The sequence below is a fragment of the Tiliqua scincoides genome, chromosome 2, assembly GCF_035046505.1.
Source record: "Tiliqua scincoides isolate rTilSci1 chromosome 2, rTilSci1.hap2, whole genome shotgun sequence".
Taxonomy (NCBI): domain Eukaryota; kingdom Metazoa; phylum Chordata; class Lepidosauria; order Squamata; family Scincidae; genus Tiliqua; species Tiliqua scincoides.
The window spans coordinates 7,261,139-7,287,464 of NC_089822.1; the positions used below are offsets into that span (position 1 = coordinate 7,261,139).

General features: G+C 45.5%; 1 protein-coding gene and 1 pseudogene across 5 annotated transcripts in view; both read left to right on the forward strand.

The window, feature by feature from the left end:
- The window catches only part of CTIF (cap binding complex dependent translation initiation factor), a 194,602-nt gene that overhangs the window by 100,308 nt on the left and 67,968 nt on the right, over positions 1-26,326 (forward strand). For all 5 annotated transcript variants that reach the window (XM_066616764.1, XM_066616762.1, XM_066616763.1 and 2 more), the window contains one exon: positions 8,295-8,371. In XM_066616764.1, coding sequence (XP_066472861.1) covers positions 8,295-8,371 — 77 coding nt within the window. The remainder of the gene's footprint in view (positions 1-8,294; positions 8,372-26,326) is intronic.
- LOC136643197 (5S ribosomal RNA) lies at positions 25,280-25,401 on the forward strand (annotated as a pseudogene).

Here is a 26,326-nt window from a genome sequence, read left to right on the forward strand (position 1 = left end):
ATGAAGTTCTGAAATGTTGAATTCTGTATGTGTTTGTGCATTTGGATCGTGTCTGGACATACTACAGCCCCTGGGACAAAGTACCACTATTTTTAAAAGTGCTACTTAGGTACTGATGCTACACTGATCAACTGTAATGTAGACATGCTGTCAGAGTTCCTGTTCTTAATGCTGGTGCTTTTGGTCCTTTCCCAAACCATCTGCCTCGATGGCTCTACGTGTTTCGATTTACTTGGTATTTTGCCGGCTACTTGGGCAGGTACCCTAATGCTGTGTAGTCTTTTTAAGCATGACCCCTGGGAGAGGAAATGCATACCAATAAGCTGCAAACCCAAACAAACTAAAATAACAGCAGTTAAAACAATTACAGTCACATCCACTCGTGAGGTATTGTTCCATTTTGAGCTGCAACATGGGAAAAGGACTCTGGATTTCCTTGATCAGATTGTCACTGATTTCACATTGACAGACCGATTCTTTTAACAAAAGGGTTTTTTTTTCTTTTGTGAGTTATTTTTATACCTTTCCCAAAGTATATTATTATGCAACCTTTGCACTTGGAGTACAACAGAGCAACCAGTTCCTGACCATGCATTTTGGATGAGTAAAGCAGAGGGCCCTTTCATGTATGAGCCTTTGAACCACAGAGTCAAAACTCAGCATTTGTTGGCACGGATTGACAGCAGCTCTCTGGAGTTGCAGTCACTTTTCTCTGCCCTACCTGAAGATTCCGCCAGGAATTGAGCCCGGGCCCTTCTGCATGCAGAGCAGATTCTCTTCCATGGAGCAGTGGCCACTTTGCTTCTGACTCATGGTTAAAGTGCATACAGGATAATGATCCTGGCTACCAGAGCAATACAGGTGTGCGCCACTTTGCAACATTCCAGCTTATGCCAGAATTGCATAACCTACAACCACATGTGGTCATGTAGTCACTGCGGGCACACACCGAACCCTCTGAAAGCGAGGAGAGCTCCTCTCCCCTCCGGAGGGTTGTCTGAGCTTCCCAGAGGCAGTGCACATCTGCGCGCTGCCTCTGCAAGGCTTAGACTGAGGAAGAATTGTGTCTCACACGATTTCCGGTTTCCTCTGTGAAACTGGAAGTCGCGTGAGAGACGCCATTTCCCTCAGTCTGAGCTCCGCAGAGGCAAGGAGTGATGTGTGCTGCCTCTGGGAAGCTCAGAAGTGCCTCCAGAGGGGAAGGGAGCGAAGTATCCCCTTCCCTGCGGAGGGACTGGATTGTGTCAAGTGCTGCTTGACAACAGAGATTGCGGTCCTGATCCCTGTCGTTAACTGGCGCTTGACTGTATTTTCCTCTTTCACGTTCAGTGGTCCATGTGATGTGCACCCTAACTTTGTAACACATGAAGCGTTCCTAAAAGGGTGGCTGCACTGGCAGCCCATTCATTTCAGGGCCCAATTCAAGGTGCTGGTTTTGACCTTTGAAGCTCTATATGGCTTGGGGCCAGGATGTTTGAGAGACCATCTTCTTCCATTTCATCTGGCTCGCCTCTCCGATCTTTGGAGAGAGCCTTTTATGGGTGCTACCTGCTATGAAAGTGGGAGGGCAGCGGTAAGGAGCAGGGCCTTCTCTGTGGTGGCACCAACACTGTGGAATTCCCTCCCTCTCAGTTTACAGAACGCTCCCTCCTTAGAGGCTTTCTGGCAGGGCTTAAAGACATTTCTTTTTACTCTCACCTTCTGCATTTCAAACTTTTTAATACAGATATTTAAGGCTTTTATGCATTGTGATCTTTTTAGTATTTGCTGCTTGTTTTCTGCTCTTTGCTCCTGGTTTTTAATGAGATTTTCAGATTGTATACTGTTTTTAGGGACTGTTAATGTTTATATTTTATATTAAATTTTATGATGTTTTAACTGACTTTTTGCAAGCTGCTTTGAATGCCCACTTCAAGTGGGATGTAAATTGGTAAATAAAGAAATAATGGACGATTCCCATAGGAATATGATCATAAGAAATGATCTGGTGCAGGGTCTTCTGGTTCAGGGTCTTTGGAGAACTTTCACTCTCTCCATTTACCTTTATCTTAACAGTTTTTGCACATGGTTGGTATAGCCAAGTGGGCCCTCTTGGATGATCAGGAAGACAGCTGTTTTCTGTGATTTCACACCTTTACCGCCAGCCAGCCCATCTGCAGCTCCCTTTGCCAGGTCCGAAGAGTCCAGATTCTGGACCATATCTTTTTGTGGATTCTGGACCAAGCTATCTTTTTGTGAATTTTCATTGCAAACCATTCTGGGACCTAGTCCGGACAGAAAAGCAATATATAAATATAATAAGTGGGAGTCCTTTGGGTAATTGAAGCATTCAGTTATGTGCACAGAGAATTTGTGAGTCCAGCTTTAGTCATTAGCCTCAGCAGACTCCCTCCCCCCCCCCCAGCTTATCTGAGCTAGCCAAGTTTTGTTGACCTGTTCAGAGCAGACAGTAGTGACTGGGCAAGAGCTTGGCCTGTCAATGCTCCTGACAGCTGCATTCCAGCCCAAGAGTGGTAGTAAAAATAACTTCATTCCTGGCTCCCACTCCCCACTTCATCACGCCTCCTGCTGTCTAGTAACCAGGGAAACCTGGGCACTCAGATACCCTTTCAGTGTTCTTCCAAGCAGTCAGCCCACAGGCTCAGCCCCTGCCCCCATGGCTGGATCACTTGAGGCAGCTCTGCTCACCAACACAAGACTTCCCTCTCTGCCAGGACAGCGCCTGAGTGCCCAAGGATGTTGATGATGGAGGTGACGGGCAGCTCCCCGTCTGCTGCAGAACAACAGAACAATTAGTTCTTGAAAGCTAATCTTTTCTTCTAGCTGTTGGCATTGCTTTTTTTCCTTCTCCCGCAAAGCAAGAAGGTGCTGCTGCAGTCAGATTTCTGGATTCTTTTAAGCCCATAATATATATGCTGATTCCAAGGTATTCAGTACAGACACCTTGTCAAGGATTGGCAAAATACATGTCATTATATACATTATGCACACATTGTGAATGTGTGTGTGGTTATTTCTTCATCTTCACCATCATCACCACCACCCCAACCACCACCTTGAGGTGGTGAAGCACCTCAACATTCTTGGCCCTGACCAAATCACACCAGCTCAGCTCCAGAAATCAACATTGCTTGGAACAGCAAGAATCCTACACTGATACCTCTGCTATTCCCAGGATCTTGGCTGGATCCCGAATTGCAGATTATAACCAGCCTGGCATAGTCTGTGATGAAGTAATAGAATTTGTAGGGAGGGCTTGTGTATTGCAAGGACCCTACAGGGAGAGTGTAGCGTGTCCATGACTCAGTTCCAATGATTTATCATATATGTTGTCCATATACATAACAAAGTCAGTGTACAAAGGATAAAAGAGCACATCTCTACCAAAAAAAGGATTACAATCTAGATAGCAACATGGGGGTCACAACAGAGGGAGGGAAGGAAGGAAAGTGCAGGCAGAGGTACAAAAGGGAAGAATATCTCCTTAGCAGGACATGATAATCAGATGGGTGGAATTAGTGGACTGGGGAACCTCCCTCACAATGAAAGGCTACAGTGTTTGGAATTCTTCAGTCTAGAACAGAGGTGCCCAAACCCCGGCCCTGAGGCCACTTGCGGCCCTCAAAGACTCCCAATCTGGCCCTCAGGGAGCCCCCAGTCTCCAATGAGCCTCTGGCCCTCCAGAGACTTGCTGGAGCCCATGCTGGTCTGCTACAACTGCTCTCAGTGTGACAGCCAACTATTCAACCTCTCGTGTGAGTTGTAGGACAAGGGCTCACTCCATTACTTGCTGTTTCACATCTGTGATGCAGCAGCAGCAGCAAAGAAAAGGCTGCCTTGCTTTGTGCAAGGCCTTTTAGAGGCTTTGAGCTACTGCAAGACCCTCATTCATTCATATAAGTTCCATCTCTAATATATTCATTTATGTAAATTTATTCAAATTTGAAATGTAGATTAATTCTTTTTTTTGCCGGCCCCCCGCACAGTGTCAGAGTGATAATGTGGCCCTCCTGCTAAAAAGTTTGGACACCCCTGGTCTAGAATAAAGGCTCCTGAAAGGGGACATTGAGACATATATAATTATGCATGGGGGGGGGGATAGAGAGAAGTTCTTATCCCTTTTGCACAACACCAGAACCAGTCTTTACTGGAACATCCAGTAAAATTGAGTGGCAAGAGAGTTAGAATCTGGCAAAAGGAAAGTTATTTACCTAGCATGCAATTAATCTGTGGAACTCTTTGCCACAGGATGTGGTGATGGCATCTGACCTAGATGCCTTTAAAAGGGGATTAGGCAGATTTCTGGAGGAAAAATCCATCACAGATAATGACCAAATGCAACCTTGGCATTTTAGAGGTAGGCTATCTCTGTATGCCAGATGCAAGGGAGTGGCAACAGGATGTGGGTATTTTGTCCTGAGTACTCCTTGAGGCATCTGGTGGGCCACTGTGAGAGACAGGAAGCTGGACTAGATGAACCCTTGGCCTGACCCAGCAAGGCTTTTCTTAAATGGAGAGGGCATGCTGAAGACTGGGGGGGGGGGAGTTGCCAAGGTACCCCTTCCATATTGGTTGGCAACCTTCAGTCTCGAAAGACTATGGTATAAGCCTACAGCACCCGGTATTCCCAGGTGGTCTCCCATCCAAGTTCTAACCAGGCCTGACCCTGCTTAGCTTCCAAGATCAGACAATATCGGGCATGTGCAGAGTAACAGTTGCTGCCACCAGAATACACCTCTTCCAGTAGCCCAGCTCATGATACTGTTCAAACTGTCCTAGGCATGAGCCCCCAAATAACACAACAGCTGCAGCACTGCTCTTCTCTCTCCCCCCCCCCCATTGAAGGACTTTGAGCTAGATGTTCCAGTGGTCTGAATCAAGGCATGGCAGTTTCCTCTGCTGCTCCAACTCTTGGTGTGCTTCTGCTTTTACTTGGCTCTGACTTCTGGTTTAACTTCCTGGCTTAGTCTCCTCTTGGTGGCAGCCTATGGCTCACCCCTGACATAGCAAGGATCTGTCAGTGCACCTGCAAGCTACAGTGCTTTCAGGAGGGCCACCATCTGAGGAAAAGCTCCTTTTTGTGAGCAAAATAAGTTCTGTCATGAGCCCAGCAACAGAGGTGGCTCCTGTATGTCATGCGCAAGCTCAGAATGCACAAGTTCAGACTCACTCTGGGGTCCTGACCAAGCAGAACCTGTCCTGTTTTGAGGGATAACTTTGTGTCAGGCTTCCTATGACAGTGGCGTCACTTAGGGGTGTGCAGACTGCACCAGGTGACGCATTGGGGGGGTGACACTATACTGGTCTGCATTGTGAATTTTTAATGTTTTTGAATAATACCATCATGTTATATATCATTTGATGCGGAATGTAATGCTGAATGCAAATATCTGTATTCTATCAAAAGTTATGGCCAAATTACCAGAAATGGAAAACATAACTGCCTTATGTAACAAAAAGTGGATTTCTTTGACTCAATACTGCTCAATGAGACTGACTGTTCTAAGAGCCAATGAGGTGTTGTTATAACCCAGCAGGGAACCAATAAGGTGTTAGTATAACTCAGCTCTTATTTCCATGCATCAGAGCCAATACTAGAACTCTTACTCAGTTGTGTGAGTGACATCAAGTTGGCCACCGGTGTTTTGTTCATTATTGATTTGTTCTATATTTAAGTAAATAAAGTTAATGGGGATGGTACTAACCCTAGTGATGCCACTGCATTTAGTTTGGGCATATGATGTTGTAATGTATTATTCTGTATGGCCCTGTATGGGAGGAGGTCCATCATGGAGGTAATGCAGTGAGCTCTCTCATTGGGTGACACAGATCCTACTGACGCCTATGCCCAGGGGGAATCTGAATGTGCAGGTTGTTTTCTAGCTTATAGAAAAGCACAGGGTGTCTGTCACACCCTACAGATGCTACATGTACCACCAGAGTTAAGTCTGTGAGGGTTTTAAAAAAAATCAAATATCAGGATAGCTGCACATTTTGGTGGAGTGTGTATTATCCAATTTAAGTAGAGGGTAAAATAAATGCTTTACTATCCATTTCCCGAGAATGGGACATTCCTGACGTGACTGCCTGATTTCTAAACCATTTTTAGTGATCTGGAACGTTCTGTGAACTCTCACACTTCACCCACTTGGGACTTGGAGGTTCCTTCGCCTTCTCTTCTATGGGGACAGAATCAGGCCAGCTGTGGTTGGCACAAACCGGGAATTGCCCCTCACACTGAGATTTGAAACCCCCATCAGGGTATAAATGGCTTACCTCCAGCAGTGATTTGCTAGCCTGGTGGCTAGAGAGGCTCCCCTGGGGATGCGGAGAATGAATTGTTATGAATATCTGAAGAGTGGTTTTTTACAGAGCTTCTTTTATGGCCAGTCTGCAGAGAACTGCTGCATAAATAAAAGACTTTTACTGCCTATGGTGGTTGGGACAGCTTTGTAGTTCTAAGAAAATAAATAATACTTTGCAATTATTAGTGCGCTTCTCCTCTTCCAAGAACCACAGAGCTATTTACACAAACTAATGAGGCCCCCAAACATCTCTGAGAGGACTAGACATTCCATAACACCCATTCCCTAAGGCTCAAATAGGGCTGTGCACACGGGGAAAGAGAGAGAGAGAGAGAGAGAGAGAGAGAGGAATTCCAGTGAGGACAAATGGCGACAGCGCTAAACTGGGCAGCTGTAGACCAAGTCCATATTCAAGGAACCTGGAATCCCAACCAAAACCTCTACATTCTGTGATGGGAATGAAACTTTCCTATTAAGGAAGTTGGCACACTTTGTTGTACAGTAGTGTGTGTATGTGCATATTTTACCTTGGGATGGGGTTGGCACGGATTGTTGGAAGTAACGGGAACTTTTCAGGGTCAGGAGGCCAGGTCTGGAAAGCTTAGGGAAAGGCTTGGAGATGTGTTATAGAAAAGCAGCCAACACCTTGAAGAGTCACGTACACCACCACTGGAGCCACGGCACTATTGGCAGCCCTCACCAAGTATCAATGGAGCCATTCACTGTCTGCAGACTGCATTTTGCCTTCCGGTGTTCTTCTTGGGGTACAGTGTTGAAGGACACGATCACAGTGCTGGTGTCTGCTGCATTGTTCTGAATTCTGTGTTTAAAAAGGGCTGCTTACATATCTACAGCAGTGGTTCCCCAACTGGGTCGGGACCCACTGATGGGTTGTGACCTGATTTTTGATAGGTCGACAAATGGTGATGAAAAGATCAGATAACTAATTGCCTCAAGCCCTGAGGCTATTGAAAATCCGGTAGTATAGCTCCTAATTACCCTGCAAAGAGCTCACTACTGCAATTTGCAAGCATGTGTATATAGAGAGAGTTAATGTTTGAGGGTCTTTTTCTGGTCATTATTTCTTATAAATAAATAAAAAAAATTCTTTTTAGATATCCTTTTTTTAAAGTCTGGTAAACATAGGTGGGTCCCAAAAGAGTGGGTCCTGGTGCTATAAAGTTTGGGAATCACTGATCTACAGGGTTATGTGGGAGTGAGCCCCCTTTGAACGAGACGGCCCTACACCTCATTGCCATCCCCCTGGCTTCAGATGGCAGAGGTACCCTAATAAGGGCCCTTATGAACACAGGGTACATGCAGGAATATATGGGGTAAGGCAGTCCTTGAGGTATCCTGGTCCTATGCCGTATAGGGCTTTAAAGGTCATCACCAGCACCTTGAATTGGGCTAAAAAAGAATGGGCAGCCAGGGTAGCTGCCGGAGCAACAGCATAGTGGATTCCGCACACCGAGCCCCAGTGACCAAGCAAGCTGCCGCATTCTGCACGAACTGCAACTTCCAAACCATTTTCAGGGGCTGCCCCGCCATTGCCAGATCCAATTGACACAGGTACAGCTGCAGCCAGCGCACCAGCCGAAGCTGGGCAAAAGCCCCCATAGCCATAGATGTCACCTGAGCATCCAGGGACAGCTGCATATCCAGGAAGACTTCCAGGCAGTGAACCTGCTCTTTCAGAGGGAGAGTTACCCCGTCCAGAGCAAGTTGTGGGTATAATAACTGCATAGTCACCTTCTGGATCAGGAAGACTGTCTTGTCTGGATTTAATTTCAGTTTATTAACTTTCATCCAGGCCCGACTGCTTCCGTACAGCACCCCAGAACTTCAACAACCCCCTTGGAACTTGGTGGAAAAGAGAGATAGAGCTGGGTGTCATCTGCATGTTACCTGCCCTTGCTGTAAGCGTTAAGTGTCATGGGTTCCTTCTTCTGCATTAATGTCTTCTTCCCCCCCTCCTTTTTATGCCAGGGTTATCATCCGTTGCCACATGAAGCTGAAATTGCACACACCAAAAAATTATTCAGGAGGAGGAGGAACGACCGGAGGTAGGGACCAAAATTTTTTTACTCAACAGGTCCTTTTTCTGTCTTTATTATCTGCATTAAGCATGGAATTGAAATAGAAACTGTTTGTATCAATATTGCACATGTAGTCTATGGAAATAGAAGTGGTCGGTAGGCAGGAATGTGGACGTTGAAGTCTAGGGAGCTGAGGAGCTGACATTTGAGATTGTGAGCCCTCTGAGGGTCCAGTCCTATCCAATTTTTCAGTGCCGGTGCATCCATGCCAGTGAGGTGTGGGCTGCATCCTGTGGTGGGGAGGAAGTCACAGAGGGCTCCTTAAGGTAAGGGAACATTTTTCCCCTTTCCTTGGGACTGCATTGTGGCTGCACCAGGGCTGTAAAGTTGGATAGGATTGGGCCCTGAACCATCTTTTGTGGTTTTGTGAATTTCTTTTGTTGAAAAGCAGTATAAAATATTTAATAATAATAAAAATAACTGCAAAGAGTTTTCAGAAGTTTCTTGCTCTGGAAACTGACTGCATGGGAGGCCGCCTGAGAACTACATTCATGGTGCTCTGCAACCCTTGGAGGGAGGGGGGAAGATTGTAACTGAAATATAGCAGTAAATGCTGCAGGCATTGCTGAGAAAATTTGGGATTCCCAAGCTGGGAACCCTTCCTTCGCTACCAGAATGTAAAACTTAAAGGATGCGGGATACGTATAGTGGGCCTTCTACAGTATATCCGCAGGGGATCCAATCAAAGCAAGCCTCATCTGGTCATGTATGGGAGATCCACTGAAGCCCTCCAGCTGTGGGCCTGGCATCCATGGATGCTCAAGCTCATGGATAAGGAGGGTCCACTATATTGCCTCTGTTCGTTGACTTGTGCCATACTGGTTATATTTTGTATATTTTCTGTTTTTCAATTGTTCAGTGATAAGATACGAATTTAAAAAAAAAATGTCCTGTATTTGTGAGCTGAACCCAGACAGGAAACAAGCAGTAGGGAGGTAATCTATTGTGTTCTTTCTTTTTCAGTGTTCAAAACAGCCCTGAGCAACATTCATTTTGTTAATTAACAGGATTACAGGCATGTCCCTAACTTCCCTGTCCCACTGCACCCTTAGCCAGGTGGAACTCCTACTGTTAACTTGGCTTTACACTTAAATGAGCAAGTGCAACTAGAAGTTGTTGCCTTAAAAAAAAATCAGAAATGAAGTTCCATCTTGAGAAAACATCACTTTCTACCCAAACTCATGGAATAGTTACTGACAAGCATGTTATGGTGTTTTTTGTTTTTTAAAATACAAGGGTTGTGTAACCTGCTAGTGACCCACTTTGTTCATTTCCATGTTTGATAACATGGTTGCCTGAAGTTATTAGAAAAGGATAATAGATGTGGCTTGCTTCCTGCTTATGTGATTTAGAGCCCGATCCTGTAGTCCACGCCGTGCCTCCGCGCCGCGGACCAATTGCAAACGTGTCGTAAGGCACATTTGCGGGGCTTACTGCTGGGCTCCCACCAGAGCTGGCTCAACTCTGGCTGGCGCTGAGCCAGTGTGCAGCGGGCACCCGGGTTCTGCAGCTCGGCGGTCTCTGACCGCTGGGCTGTGGAACAGGAGATGGGGGAGTAGTCAGGGGCGTGGGGGGGAGGTGTTCCGTAGAGGGGGGAGGCGTGGCCGGGGGTGTGGGGGAGGCGTGTCGGGGCAGGGGAGAGGCGAATCCGAGGAGCCGAGCTCCACAGGATCCAAGGTGCTCGGGCAGGGCTTCTCGCCTTACGCAAGCGCCGTCACTTTAGCGACGAGCAAACAGTCGCCGCTAAAGTGAGTAGCCCCATTGCGGAGCTGCTTCCTTTACTCAGGGGAAGGGGACGAACATCCCCTTCTCCCAAGGAGGCTTCTGCGGTAGCACGGGAGGCGCTGGATCCAGTGGGAGCCCTCTGTGGAGCCCCCAGGTCCCGCTGCTCTAGGCAGCTCAGGATTGGGCTGTTAGGCTGCAATCCTAACCATACTTTCCTGAGAGTCAGCCCCATTGAACAAAATAGGACTTACTTCTGAGTAGACCTGGCTAGGATTGTGCCCTTTGGCCCTGAAACAGCAATTTTCAATATTTTAATTCTCACAGCGCACTAATCTCTGTGGTCTTCTCTATAGTCTTCACCTCTTGTGATGTTACTTCTGGCTTCTGAGAGTCTTCTGGGTTCTGCAGCTGTTTCTAGGGCAATTGTCTTTAGTTTATTTATTTATTTTATTTACTTTAAAAATTATTTATTTACTTAGGCTGCAATCCTAACCACACTTTCCTGAGAGTAAGCCCCATTGAACAAAATAGGTCTTACTTCTGAGTAGACCTGGTTAGGATTGTGTCCTTACTTACTTACTTACTTACTTACTGCCTTTCCTATTGGGCACAGAAGCAGTTAAAACACTCTACTTTCAGCCGGAGTTTTAGGTGCAGCGTTTCAATTGAGCATTGACACTGATACGGGAACGGGTGTGCCTTTATCTTATGACTGCAGCTATTTCTTTGCATTCTACTATTATACAGACTGAAAATTCGGTGTGTTGGAAAATCTGCATCATTTGTCCTGTGAGTGTGAATTTTGCTACAGAGAGATATCAAGTTTATCCTGGTCAAATGTCTGAAAAATCAAATGTAAAATGCTTCCATTGGAACCGTCCAAAACTCTTCTCATTGAAGAGGGTCTTGTACCAGTGTACGTGACCAGATCTCCCCCCTCTCTCCCAATAGCACACCCTTTCCTTTTTATTTTCATGTATTGCCCTGCAGCTTAAGTCATGGCTTAACTCCTGTGCTTTTTAAGCAATAAAGATGGTTTACAATGTCACCAGCAGGTTGTGGTCAGGTAAATGAGAGGAAAAACCTAGGTGGTAAAACATGAAGCTCAAGTATAGGTGCATGTAGGGAACATTTATCTTACAAACAATACTGGAGATTACACAACTGCAATGTTTACATAGCACGTAACTTGTTCCATACCTCCTATTCCAATTCCTATGTGTTTTAAAACCCAAGTGAATTTGTAACAGCTGTGCAGAACAATCCTATGCATGTCTAACCCAAAATAAATCCTACTCTGCTCAGTGAGATTTACTCCGAGTCAAGTGTCTATAGGATTGGAGTCTTAGTAGAATCTTAAAGCAAAGATTTTTTTTAATTCTATGCAGTTCAACTCTTTTAGGGCCAAAGTGCACATTAGGTTAAAAATGTGTTGTTAAAAGGTGTGCTTAGCTTTAGTTTATTTAACCAAAGACAGCCAGAGAGACCCCGATAATGATCAAGTCAACTCTTTCTCCCCGTGTCATTGTTTGACTGACAATTTCCACCAAAAAGTGCTTCAGGACTGAAAGCAGATTAAGAAATATTTCATTCCTGGAGTTGGAGGGCAAAACACTAAATTTCTTCAGCCGCCTGGCTGCTGATGCTAAGTGGCTAAGCTTTTGCCGGCGCAACTGACTATGAAGGCAAGGAGGAGGGGTTGCTTTACACCAGCGGCCAGGCTCCTGAAGAAACTCAGTGTTTTGTTCCCCCTCCAGGAATGCCACTGTGAGGCACTGACAGTTTTCAGCAGGAAATACAAGAGTTGACCTCCTGCTCACTGCTTGCTGTGGTTCCAGTTGCATGGGGGAGGGGGGGCGAGGTAAGGTGGTTATTTTCTTTTAAGTTCTCCTAGAAGCATGCCTCTTAATAGCACCTTACACCAGCAGTGTAGCCAGAGGGGATGGCAGCACTGTTAGTATTGCAGGCACCCCAATGTGCCGTGTAAGCAGCCTCTCCCACTCACTGTCAGAACAAGATACCTCCAAAGAAGAAGTGCCAGGGGCTGCTTACATGTCTCGTTGCATGACCTGCAGTAGTTCCCCCCCCCCATGCTACTGCCTTACACATGGGTCTGATTTGGCCTCAAATGAAGGGGCAACAATAAAGCCTTCCAAGTCATTGTACACCAACAGCAGTTTCGAATGCCTACAGTCATCCTTCACTGTTGGCAAACTGACTGAGAGTTCTCTAAATGGTTTTTTTCCCCCCATTGTAGTTGGTTTTACAGTCCCACAAGGACTTTAAACCACCTGCTCTGATTAGCTCCTGTAATTGAACTGCCTTTCCTCTTGTGGTCGTATCTCTTTGTGAAGTCTTTTCAATAGGCATGCCACGAGTGACATTGTTCCTGATAGTTTCCTTGCCAAAATGCTGGGGAAAGGGCATTTTATCTTGTTTGCTTTACCTTTAAGCAAATAGTACCGGAAGCTGCAGTGACACCGTCATCCTATAGAGGCCATATCTTTATCATTCGATAGCCAGAGGAATTGGAGGTCGCAGATATCACAATGTGCAAGGAGATCCGAGCTAATTTGTGTGTGGATATATTTACATATTAACTTACTGCATTTATATATATAGCCCTTCTGCCAAAGCATGCAAGGTGATTTACATTTTGAAATAAAGGATTACAGTCTTCATACAAAAGGAAAAAGGAATGGGAACAGGTAGATAAGCATAATCAGGTACCACTTCCTGCACACTGCTATGTAACTCAAACATCAAAAAGCCTTTGCTTCAGTGGTGTAGCTAGAGGGGGTGCAAAGCACTAAGTTTTGCAGGGAGGCTCACTCAGGGGTTCAAGTGGCTCCTCCCCCTCTCCTTTGGAGCCATTCCAGGTGGGGGGGCAAAGGAGGCATATGCCTCTGTTTTGCTCTCCATGCCCAGAATGACTCCATAGGAGAGGGGCCGCTTGCACGTCACGGTGAGGCTCCCTGCAAAACTTAGCGCTTTGCATGACATTAAGGTGCTTTCCCATTTTCATTTGTGCTTCTGGCAGTCATCTTAAATTCTTCACCAAGTAAGCAGTAAAGACTTTGTACAGGGAAAGGGCTCTAGGTCGGTGAAAGAGCACCAGCTTTGCACGCAGACGGTAACAAGTTCACTCTTTAGCAGCATTTCCAGGTAGGGCTAAGAAAGACTCCTGTCAAAAACCTCCAAGAGAACATAAGAGCCTTGTTTTTAACAGGCCAAAGGCCCATCTAGTCCAATTTCCTGTATCTCACAGTGGCCCACTAGATGCTTCAGGGAGCACACAAGACAAAAAGAAACCTGCATCCTGGTGCCACTTCCTTGCACCTGGCCTTCTGAGGTACACTACTTCTATAACCACGAGGTTGCACAAACCTATCATGGCTTGTAACCTGTGATGGAGTTTTCTTCCAGAAATTTGTCTGATCACCTTTTAAAGGCATCTAGGCCAGATGCCATCACTAAGCCCTGGGGCAAAGAGTTCCAAGGCTAATTACATTCTGGGGAAAGAGCTGCTTCCAGTCAGTATCAACAATACTGAAGTAGACGGGCAAAGGGTTTGACTTAGTATAAGGTGGCTTCCTATGTTATAGCTGTGTATATGATGCTGGGTTTACACATTAAGCTTTACACATATCCATATTTGCCTTGAATTTTCTTCACACCACATGCAAACAGGCCATGCCCAGATACCACAGCACGCCACAACATACCACTTGCAAATTGTGGCACGATGCACCATATTCAAACAGGTGCCTCCACACAAACATGCCAAAAAAATGTCACATATATACTACAACACTCTGCATGCCTCAAATATAGCACGTCACACCATGCACAAACTTGCACTGCAGCATACTACACACAAATGTGTATCACCTGCACCTGCATTCTTCAACACACTACATGGGCACTGCAGCAGACCACATGCAAGCAGATGTTACAGTGTGCCACATGAATACAAAAACACGCAATGTGAGGGCGACAGCTTGCTTCGTGCTACACACATGCTGCAACACGTATGCCAGAACATTGCTGGAATGCCAGCGTGCAAGGGCACATCACCTACAAACTCATAAGCCAAATATACATAAGAGCGTAAGAAGAACCCTGCTGGATCAGCCAAGGGCCCACCCAGTCCAGGTTCATGTATCTCTTAGTGGGCCTCCACATGTCTCAGAGAACACTCAAGACAAAGATACCTGCACCCTGTTGCTACTTCCTTGCATCTGGCATTCAGGGATAGGCTACCTCTAAAACCCAGAGGTTTCATTTAGTCATCATGGCTTGTACCCTGTGATGGACTTTTCCTCCAGAAATCTGCCCAATCCCCTTTTAAAGGCATCTGGGCCAATTACCATCACAATATCCTGTGGCACGAAGTTTCACAGATTAATTACTCACTGGGCAAAGAAATATTTTCTTTTATTTGTCCTAAGTCTCCCACCACTCAATTTTAGTGGATGTCTCTGATTCTGGTATTGTGTGAGAGGGAAAAGAACATCCCTCTATCCACTCTATCCATCCCATGCATAAGTTTATATGTTTCAATCATGTCCCCCCCTCAAGCGCCTTCTTTCTAGACTGAATAGCCCTAAAAGTGCCTTTCCTCATAAAGAAAGTGCCCCAGCCCAGCATTAATTTTGGGTGCTCTCTTCTGCACCTTTTCCAGTTCCATTATAGCCTTTTTGAGGGATGGCAAGCACAACTGGACACAATACTCCAGATATGAACCTACCGTCAATTTGTACAATGGCACAATAATATTGGCTGTTCATTCTCAATCCCTTTTTTAATGATCTCAGGTGCGGAATTGGCCTTCCCCCCCACACACTGAGACCTGTCATTGAGCACAATTCACAGTGCTCATGATTGCTTGTAAAGCCCTACGTGGCTTTGGACCTGGGTACCTATCTTCCCCATGTTCTTATCCATGCACTGAGATCATGATTAGAGATCATCCTCTGGGTACTCACAGGTAGACCACAGCTGCAATACAAGGACATCTGCAAGAGGGATCTGAAGGCCTTAGGAGTGGACCTCAACAAGTGGGAAACCTGGCCTCTGAGCGGCCCGCTTAGAGGCAGGCTGTGCAGCATGGCCTTTCCCAGTTTGAAGAGACACTTGGCCAACAGACTGAGGCAAAGAGGCAAAGAAGGAAGGCGCATAGCCAGGGAGACAGACCAGGGACAGACTGCACTTGCTCCCAGTGTGGAAGGGATTGTCACTCCCGAATCGACCTTTTCAGCCACACTAGATGCTGTTGCAGAACCACCATTCAGAGCGTGATACCATAGCCTTTTGAGACTGAAGGTTGCCAACAGTCTGGGTACTCATTGCACTGGAAATGAGAGGGGGGCAAATGGCAAGGTAATTGTCTGTGCTAGCCCAGTTATGGCATTCTCCTTTCCAGAGAGGCTTGCCTGGCACCTATTTTGTGGTCCTTTTGGTACGATGTGAAGAGCTTATTTTCTCAGGCTTTTAATCTATGATGGAAAGTTTACTCTGCTAGGTTTTGATTCATGTTTTAAAAATTTTACATTGTTGTTTATTGTGTTTGTATTTTATTGGATTTTTAAAAACCGTGTGAGCTTTAATGAGAATATTTTTATTGAAGGCCGGCATATAATCACATTAAATTTAAAATATAAAATCAGTTTGAGAATCAATGACATATTGCATTTCAGTTACCCTGCAGATGCCTGATTTTGTCAGATCTCAGAAGCTAAGCAGGGTCAGGCCTGGTTAGTACTTGGAGGGGAGACCACCTGGGAATACCACGTGCTGCGGGCTTATACCATAGTCTTTCGAGACTGAAGGTTGCCAACCATTTTTTTTTTTTTTTTGCATTTCAGGTGTTCACGCAAGTCCCTTCTATTTTAGAGGGAGGTCAACAGTGTTCCCCCTCTCAGATCTGTCCAAACGCTTGTGGATATCTGATCCTCTTAGGGTTCCATGAATGTGATCATCCCTCCTTTCTTTCCCCCAATGCTGCCTAAAGTCTGATTGCTCAGTAGTAATTCGACTCCAGTATTGGTAGGTAAGAGATGCCTGCACTTTTGGGTCCCATACCTGATCGAGAGCACATGCTTTACATTAAGGAAGATGAGGAGAAGGAGGAGGCTATTAAGGAAATCTAATCCTTTGTGGATTGTGTAAAGAAATCTTGTTTCAGTGAGTTAACACGGGAATGTTGAGAACCACCCTCATTGCACACTGACAAACCTTTCAAAGCTCTGTCTGCAGAATGTGTCTGGGAATCTCACCAGGAACAGATTTTCTTGCAACACTTGGACATTATCTGTTTCTGGTGCTCATCAGTACCAGTGACTTCAAAGAACGGCGGGAAAAGATGAATTGAGGAAAGCTGGCAAACCTCAGGAAGAATCTTGGCAGGGCTGAACGGCGATACTTTCAAAGCAGCAATCCTGTTTTTCTTGTCTCCTCATACCTGAACTCCGCGAGTCAAATCCAACTTAGAAGATGTTATGGTTGGCAATTAGTGTTCATTTGGCCATGTTGCCGGTGTTCTTAGCTTGGCATGCGCAGGATCCACTTCTCTATGTGCAGTTGCATGGGCTGGGTACTTCTGGTGGGCCTGAGGGGCACAGCCCACCCTTATCTATATTCTGATTAATTGCATTTTGCTGACAAAGCATCCAAATTGTCTTTTTCTTTAGTCAAAATGAGGGTATTCCGGACTAGCTTTGGAGTGCAATGAACGAGATTTTTTGCAGCATTTGCAGTAACAACAAGCAGTAAGCTTCATGATGTTCCAAATACAGAGTGTTTCAAAAACACGTACAGTGATGCCTTGCAAGACGAATGCCTCGCGCAATGAAAAACTCGCAAGACGAAAGCGTTTTGTGATTTTTTTGGTGACTCGCAAGACGAATTTTTCTATGGCCATGCTTCGCAAGACAAATTTTTTTGCATTTTGTTTGTTTGTTTTGGTTGGTTTGCAGTTTGCAGTGATGCCTCGCAAGACGAAATTTTCGCAATATGAAACGACTCGCGGAACGAATTAATTTCGTCTTGCGAGGCATCACTGTACATACTTTTTGAGCTCTAATTCATTCATACTTCATTATGGAATACCTGCAACACATCTAAGGGAAGCGATTGAAGAGATGTGTTGGAAGCATCCCAACACACACAAGTTGGTAGATGCCTTCAGATCCCTTACAGTGCAATCCAATCTCATACTTCCACTGGCAGGCCAGGAGGCCTGCGCTGTATCCAGCGCAAGATTGGGGCCTGAAGTGGCTCAGATGGAGGTAAGGGGAAACTCTTCTCCTTACCCCTGGATAAGCCACAACAGCTCCATTTGGTCTCCAAAGATACAGCCACTGTGGACTCGCATGTGTCTCTGTGCCAGCCCAGCCGACTCCTGAGGAGGCGCAAACATGCTTTACAGCACGTTTACGAACCTCCTGGGCCAGTCCAAGAGACCTGTGCCAGTCTAACCAACAGTTAGGATTGTACCCTTAGTCAATTATGTCAGCGGTATATAGATGCCAGTGGGCAACATTTTGAGCATTATCTAATCCATTAACTAATTAATTGGGTCAAGCAATGCTTCTGTGTACACCATATGCAGTATATGTATGAATCATAGTATTATAATAAAAGCGTCCCCATACCTGCAGGGGATCCATTCCAAGCAGGAAGTTAACTGCTTCCTGTTAACGTTTGATTAGTCTCTTCAGTCGTTCAGGCTGCCTGCCTGCACATCCTGCCATCAGCTTGCATGCTTATAGCATTCAGTAAATGCAAGAAATGTATTCTCTTGGCACCAGTGGTAAGAAACAAAGTTAATGGGCGTGGTGGGGAGGCAGAGAACCACAGAGAAACAGATCAGCAGGTACCAGATCCACGGATATAGATGGATGCTGTGGAATTATACAGATGGATCCTGTGTGAATTATAGCATAATAAATTTGACACTATACATGTTTGAACATTTTCTTGAGACAACCTGTGCTTGAGTGACTTACAAGGCCTTGTGGTGGGGTCCAGAAGCCCTATCACAGGATACCATGTCAATTCTTCCATTGGGCAATGAAGAGGGAGAGAGAAGGAGCTGATTTATTCAGATCTAGCTAGTGGATCCTCTAACAGTACAGTTGATGTCACTCTAGAGCAGTGTTACTCAAACTGTGGGACCGGACCCACTAGGTGGGTCGCGAGCCAATTTCAAGTGGGTCACCATTCATTTTAGCATTTTAGTTTTAATATATTAGACTTGGTGTGATGTGATGATATGCAACTGCATTTGGGGAAATGTCACAGATTTGTACTTTTAAGAGGCTACTATGAAGATGCTTTAAACAATGATAGTAAGTGGGACTTACTCCTGGGTAAGTGTGGGAAGGATTACAGTCTAGGATTGTTAAAAATTTTCCTGCTTGATGATGTCACTTCCAGTCATGACTTCTGGTGGGTCCTGACAGATTCTCATTCTAAAAAGTGGGTCCCGGAGGAGTGAGAACCACTGCTGTAGGGCAATGGTTCTCAAACTGGTGGGTCATGACCAGTTCATGTAAAACTTCCCTGTCCCTTTAAGGGGCAGGGGAAAGGGGGAGGCAGCGAAGCAATCCCTAGGATTGTGTCACTGAGGAGGGTGAGGGGAGTGCTTTTACTCACTTAGGGCCGCAGCAGACTCCTGGAAGAGCAAGGAGTCCAATGCACTCTCCACAGGGCTTCCCGAGGCTTAGAATGTTGGAAATCGAGCACAAGCCACCTCCCAATTGTGACGTGAAACTGGAAGTGGTTTGTGCATGCTGTTTCTCAACATTCCAAGCCTTGGGGAACCTTGCGAAGGGCTGAGTGGGGCTCCCCACACCTCCTACAGTTTGCCCAAACCCAAAGTAAGTAAAAGCACCCCTGCTTCACCCTCCCTTAGCGATGCAATCCTGGGGATCGCGTCACTGCCCTTGCCCCCTTCCCTGCAAAGACTTACCTTGGTAGTAAACTTCCCAAAAAATTTGAGAACCACTGCTCTAGGGAGTTTCAAGCAGCATCAGAACTTTCGGACTGGACTCAAACAAGTATGCAGGGATGCGCTGTCCAAGAGCTCTGTCTGTGTCTGAGCAATAAATCCTTCAGACTGAGAAGCCAGGCCGGAGCTAGCTTTATATGGCTCACTAGAATCCGATCAGTTCCTTGAGATGGCCCTTGCTGTGTTGCAAAGTGCAATATTGCAACCTGCTGTATGCAGTGGTGGCACTGAAGTGCAGCAGACAGCAGGACAACAACTTCTTTGTTTTCTGAAAACTGAAGATTGAAAGATTTCAAAGATTGAAAACTGAAAACTGCAGATTGCAACCCACACATTTGACTCTCTGAACTGCAATCTGCAGTTTTCAGTTTGAGACCCAGGCCCCTTCCATAAAGGTGTTTTCCAGTGCCTTACACTGAAGTTTTCTTCAATGCCACCACTGTGGATGATCAGCTACTAGCTCAGCATGGTCTGAGGATTGGACACAGGGGACCAGTCAGAATGTTTTAACTGGAAAGATGCCAGGGACTGAACCTGGGATCTTGTACATGCAGTTTCATAAAGCATGCATTCTGCTGGTGGGTTATGAGCTTGCTCTCAAACTAAAGCTCTCATTTGTCTATCGAGTCAGGCATGAAAATGCATGTAAGGTTTGAGTGCAGTAGAAGAAGAGAACCTGACAATAGTGGAACAATGGTAGGTTGCAAAGCTTTCCATGGAAATGGGATATGGATGAAGTCAGAAGACGGGCACTGAAATCCCATCACAAAGGAATCGCAAAGTTGAAAAGTTGTATCCATTCCAATAACCAACATTAAGACAGAAAATTGTATGTTCAGCTGCAAAGACACCAAAGATTCAATAATCCAGTTATGGGGGAGGGGGAATACATGGTGTACCTCCATGTGTAAATTGACTATTTACAAGCTGGATGTGTCGACCAGAGATGTGGGATGGGTGAGGAGGCAGGTGAGGCAGAGCCTCTCCACTGGAGTCCATGGGTTGTGAGTGCTTGGGTGCCTCACATGGTGATGGCACTTTTCGAAGGACTCCGGTGGGGAGGCTCTGCCTCACCTGCCTACCCTGGTGTGGACTGAGGCCACTGAAAGGCCGTGTGTCTGAGGGGATTTTATTTATGGAGTTTAGTGGTTGTCTTCAGATAAAATAAAGCATGTTATGATTTAGAAAACAAAGAAATACCCTATTAAACCTAAAAGCATCTAACAGAAGTGGAAAACACATTCTTTCTCTGCTTGCCCCCAGCTCCATTTCCATTCCATTCCTTTGTTTTCTCCCAGTGATGAATTTTAGATGGTACTTTCCTTAAGGTCAGGTGCGTGTTCTTATACTTTGTAAAGTGCAATGCATTTTCATGGAATGATGATGATGATGTCAGTCTCCTACTCCAGAGAAACAACATCACTGACTCACAGCCCAATCCTATCCTTCTCCTCTCCTCCCTACGCTGGTGCAGCCATACCAAAAAGGTGCACGCTGTATCCACCAGGGGGTAGTGGTGGTGGAGCTGAAGGATACACAGCTGTATCTCACAGCAGCCCACCAAATGCCCCCAGGAGCACACCAGATAACCTCATTCTGGCACCCTCCCTTGCATCTGGCTGGTTTTCCTGCTCCAACGGGTGGTCAGTCATCTGAGAATACATGCAGGAAGGCTCTGGCCCTCTACATGCTGCCGGAGCTCACTTTACGGCTGCTTTTCAGCAGCCAGTGCTGATGTAACGCTCTGTGAATGGCAAGATAAACAAGCTCAGAGGAGCAGCACCACTATGAGAAACAGATACTGTGCTCTAGGATGCATGTGTGAAATGTGGCTTGTCTCATTCGGGTTGAGGAACGAACTTGTGCCCAAATCTGGGGATAGGAGAACAACATCAGCAAAGGTTGTTCTCCCATCTCCAGCAGCAAAGGTGTTGGCTGAAGTGATCTAACAGCAAATAGTTGTTGGTCTTATTTTGACTGTCTGTAGAACTATCTACCGTGATGGGCTGAAAAGCTCCTTCACAGGCCTGTTATTCTTGTCCTCAATCAATTCTCTGCTCTTGCAGTCCCAAGGGTGCAACGTTGGTTCAAGGTTTATTCAGTGAAGACTATGACCCACATAAAGTAACTAAATCATTGGGGGGGGGGTGAGGTTGAGAGAGAGAGAGAGAGAGAGAGAGAGAGAGAGAGAGAGAGAATGAACAAATGCATAAAATACTCCTAGTAAAAAGCTGGATTTTCCAGCTTCAACATTTGATTGAAAATTAACCAGTCTGTGCAGTGAGCAGGTTCACATGAACTCTTTGCCTGGTAAGAGCAGCCACCCCAAAGAATGATTTAAGGCAAACTCTTTGTGAGCCCCTCGCCTTCTGGTTAGGCTACCACAAAGACGTTGCAAGCCTGTATCAAGCAAAACATTGTTGTCATCACTCACTGATGGACTTCCATTGAAATTCATGCATAATATATTTATACAAGTGGAGACCCTAAACAAAACGTTGCAATCTGTCTATGGCATCTGCCAGGAGTGCTCCAGATCAGGGCTCCAGCAATCCTGGAATAAAAGCTGTAGCACTGTTCAGGGATTGCAGTGGACTCATCAGGAGGGGGGTAAGGAAAACATGCACCTTGTCTTCTTTCCCATCCTCCTAAATCCTTCCCCTGCTGTGCTGTGAAGCATTTAAGGCTCAGATTTGGAGCAGGCGGTCAGTCCCAAACTTGAGCACTTTATTGATACATTTGGGGGGAGGGGATATTCACAGAGTATATGGAAAGTATTCTTTTTTCCTTTCTTCTCTCCTGAAACTTCCCTGTGTAAAGGGTATGGATTTGTTATCCTCATAGCTTGTGTACCTCCAACCTTAACACCAATCTCCAGGTTACTAGAGGCTGTCAGCATTTGAACAGACCTATTCTCTCTCTTCCTCCATTGAGCACAGGTCTTTGTCAGACCAGTTGGAGTTCTTCATTCCTTTTGTTTGTAAATCAAAAGAAAATTTTTCTCTCTGCATACCTGGGAAGTTCCCTGGGCCTGCAGAAGGAACTGCCTTGTCTGTGCATGGCCTCAATGACATTTTGCTGCCCAGCTGCTTGGTGACACTGGACTACCAAGTTCAGAGATAACAAATGTGGATGGAACCTAAAATGCTAATTTCTGCTCCAGGAGACCATAACCTAGCAGGGTCTCAAGGAGGCTAAGCCTGTCCTCCTCTAGGTTTAATTCCTTTTGTAACTGACAGTTTCAGCATTCTGTGGCACATGGATGCCTTTGAGCTTAGTTCTCATCAAGCTGTTCTGTTTCGTTTACTCTTTATTTGGGGCTGGGGCACCTTCCTTACGAGGAAAGGCTACGGCATTTGGGCCTCTTCAGCCTAGAAAAGAGATGCCTGAGGGGGGACATGATTGAGACATACAAAATTATGCAGGGGATGGACAGAGTGGATAGGGAGATGCTCTTTACACTCTCACATAACACCAGAACCAGGGGACATCCACTAAAATTGAGTGTTGGGAGAGTTAGAACAGACAAGAGAAAATATTTCTTTACATAGCATGTGGTTGATCTGTGGAACTCCTTGCCACAGGATGTGGTGACGGCATCTGGCCTGGTTGCCTTTAAAAAGGGATTGGACAAGTTTCTGGAGGAAAAATCCATTACGGGGTACAAGCCATGATGTGTATGTGCAACCTCCTGATTTTAGAAATGGGTTATGTCAGAATGCCAGATGCAAGTGAGGGCACCAGGATGAGGTCTCTTGTTATCTGGTGTGCTCCCTGGGGCATTTGGTGGGCCGCTGTGAGATACAGGAAGCTGGACAAGATGGGCCTATGGCCTGATCCAGTGGGGCTGTTCTTATGTTCTTATGTTAAATAATTCTGCATATCTAGAGAGCCCTCCCCACAATAAGCAGTATGTGACATAAAAATAATCACTACCTTATTTTGGGGTGGCCCTATTTTGCCTGGGAAAAAGCACCGTTGACTAAAATGGGACTTACTTCTGAGTAGACATGCATAGGATTGGGCTGTCAGTTTGAAATTAGTGTATACAGTAGTGATGATCGTATTGCTAAGAACTGCTGTGAGTCGTCTCCCCAGCAATTGGTTGAGCTGCTGTGATGTCATGAAATGTTCATAAAAACACAGGAAGTGTCCTGCTGGATCAAGTCATAGGCCTGTCTAGTCCAGTATCTTGTTATTCCCCCAGTGGTCCACCACTTCCCTCTGGGAACCCCACAAGCAGATTAAGGAATCACACCCTTGTCCCACGGTTGGTCTGGGCATCAGTAGTGTTGCTAGGAAGGTACGGGGGGGTGCGGGCTGCACCAGGTGTTGCTCACGGGGACGGGGCGGGACATGCACTAGTGGCTAAAATTGCTGAAATTGTGGTTTTTATTATTATTATTATTATTATTATTATTATTATTATTATTATTATTATTATTAACAGTATTTATATACCGCTTTTCAACTAAAAGTTCACAAAGCGGTTTACAGAGAAAAATCAAATAACTAAATGGCTCCCTGTCCCAAAAGGGCTCACAATCTAAAAAGATGCAAATGAATACCAGCAGACAGCCACTAGAACAGACAGTGCTGGGGTGAGGTGGGCCAGTTACTCTCCCCCTGCTAAAAAAAGGAGCACCCACTTGAAAAAGAGCCTCTTACCCAATTAGAAGGGGTTTATAGGATTAATACCATCATGTTCTATACCATTCAATGCGTAATTTACCTCAGAATGCAGTGGAAAAAAACCGGAGTAAAATATCTCCAGTCTATCAAAAGTTATGGCCAAAAAAATAAGAAAACAAAAATGCAACTATCTAATGTAACAAAAAAGTACATGTCCTTAATTTAAAAAAAACAAAACTAATGAGACTGATTTTTCAGAGAGCCAGTGATATGTTGTTATGACACAGCATGGAACCAATAAGGTGTTAGTAAGGTGACACAGGGTGGGGTGACACCACTAGTTACCAAAATTACTAAAATGGTGATTTGTAGGAATAATACCACCATGTTATATACCATTGGATGTGTAATTTATAGCAGAATGTAATGGAAGTAACCACATTGGAATATCTGTGTTATATCAAAAGGTATAGCCAAAAAAACCAGCAGGATGGGACAATGGTACATCACCACACCCACTACCTGGGTTATTGTCCTGCCCACTGTGTGGGAGGAGGTTCATCATGGGGGTGACATGCTGGCCTCCTGCTCTGGGTGATGCAGACTAGTGACGCCGCTGCCCTGCATGAAATAGTAAGAGCAGGGTTAGGCACAGAGCAATGTGAATGATCAATGCAACTACTATGAAGGAAGCAGACAGCTAGTTTAGCTTGAAGGAAAAACTTTTCACAGGTGCCTAGATGCAAGGGAAGCTGTTGATTATAGCAGGGCTGTGGAGGCTATGAGAACTGACCTTCACAGCAATTCAGAATAACTGGACAAATCTCTGGCTTCAGCCCTCTAGTTATAGATACACGCGGGATAACTAATTACAATGAGCTCATAGATAACGTGGTTGCATGCTGCTGTCCTTGATGTGTATCTTAGAAAACCGCAAGTCGGAAGTAACCCTATGCCATGGAAAATGGGGATTAGCTGGTCCTTCTTGACAGCCCCTGAAGGAGCTTCCTGCAGCTAATGCTGGAGCAGCTATTGTTTGTTGACCCCACTACAGAATATTTTATGGGGAATCAAAAAGGCTTCAGAGGGATGGCTCATTGCCCTGGGTCAAAGATTCATGGAGATGTAAATAAAAAACAGCTGTAACAAAAAGCGGGGAGGGCAGGGAAATAGTTTGAATGCATGCACTATTTCGAACTGCACAGGGTTAGGGGAGTGGAAGGAGACCGGTTTGTGACGGTGCAGTTGCTCCAGCCAGGATTATGTGAGTAGGTGGGTGGGAGTTGCAGATGGATGGGTTGGCATCATTTTAAAATAAATTTAGCTGGTGCCTTGTTATTTGATCCTGAAGGAGTTGATGAGTCTGTTTGTGAATTTCCAAATAATTGTCAAGGGGACCCAGAACTTGGGATGAGCCAAGCGCTAGAAAGTACAAAATAATAATATCATCATTTTGTATATAATTAATCTTGGTGACACAAGTATATACATAATCCTAAAGCTATTACTACAGAAATACTGTTACCCTGCACATGCCTGATCTCATCTGATCTCAGAAGCTAAGCAGGGTCAGGCCTGGTTAGTACTTGGATGGGAGACCGCCTGGGAATACCGGGTGCTGTAGGCTTATACCATGATCTCGGAAGCTAAGCAGGGTCAGTCCTGGTTAGTACTTGGATGGGAGACCGCCTGGGAGTACCGGGTGCTGTACCATGATCTCAGAAGCTAAGCAGGGTCAGGCCTGGTTAGTACTTGGATGGGAGACCGCCTGGGAATACCGGGTGATGTAGGCTTATACCATAGTCTTTCAAGACTGAAGTTTGCCACCGCCACCACTTAGTCACAGGTATTACCTTTCGAATTTTCTCCTTTGCTGTGTTCTTTCCCCCCCAGATTCTGAACTGAGAGTGCAATTACGTATATGCACAGTGGGACTTACTTCCAAGTAAACATGCATAGGCTTGCACTGTGAACGATGCATGGGAAACCAGGCACAGGCTTTTATAGTATTTCAGAGCAGATTTTGCTGCACAATTATAAAGCTGCCTTATAGAGAGTCTTTTGATCCATCTAGGTCAGCATTTCTCAACATTTGTCCCCTGCCGTCCACTTTGCATGGTTCGCCTATTGGAAGTACCACCAGATGTAGCTGGCAATGTTGTCATTACCAGTTACTTCCAAATTGGTAGGCCAGACACAACGCAGGAAACATCAGTAAGAGGCTCAGAGCAGATGGGAGGGCTTTTTTGAGCATGCAAAGCCAAGCCTCCTACTGCTGCTTGTCAAGTTGCATTGCTGGTCTTGCTGCTAGGGGGTTCGGGGGCAGGGAATCCTGTGCATACCACTGGACCACTTGCAGTGCAAGTACCACTGGTTGCGAAATACTGGTCTAGGTCAATGCGGTCTACGACACTGACTGGCAGCAACCAGTTCCAAGCAGGTCTTTCTCAACCCTATCTAGAAATTCCAGAATTGAACCTGGAACCTCCTGCACAAAAAGCATGTGCTTGACCATTGAGCTGCAGCTCCTCCAGTTACATGGCACTCCTTTA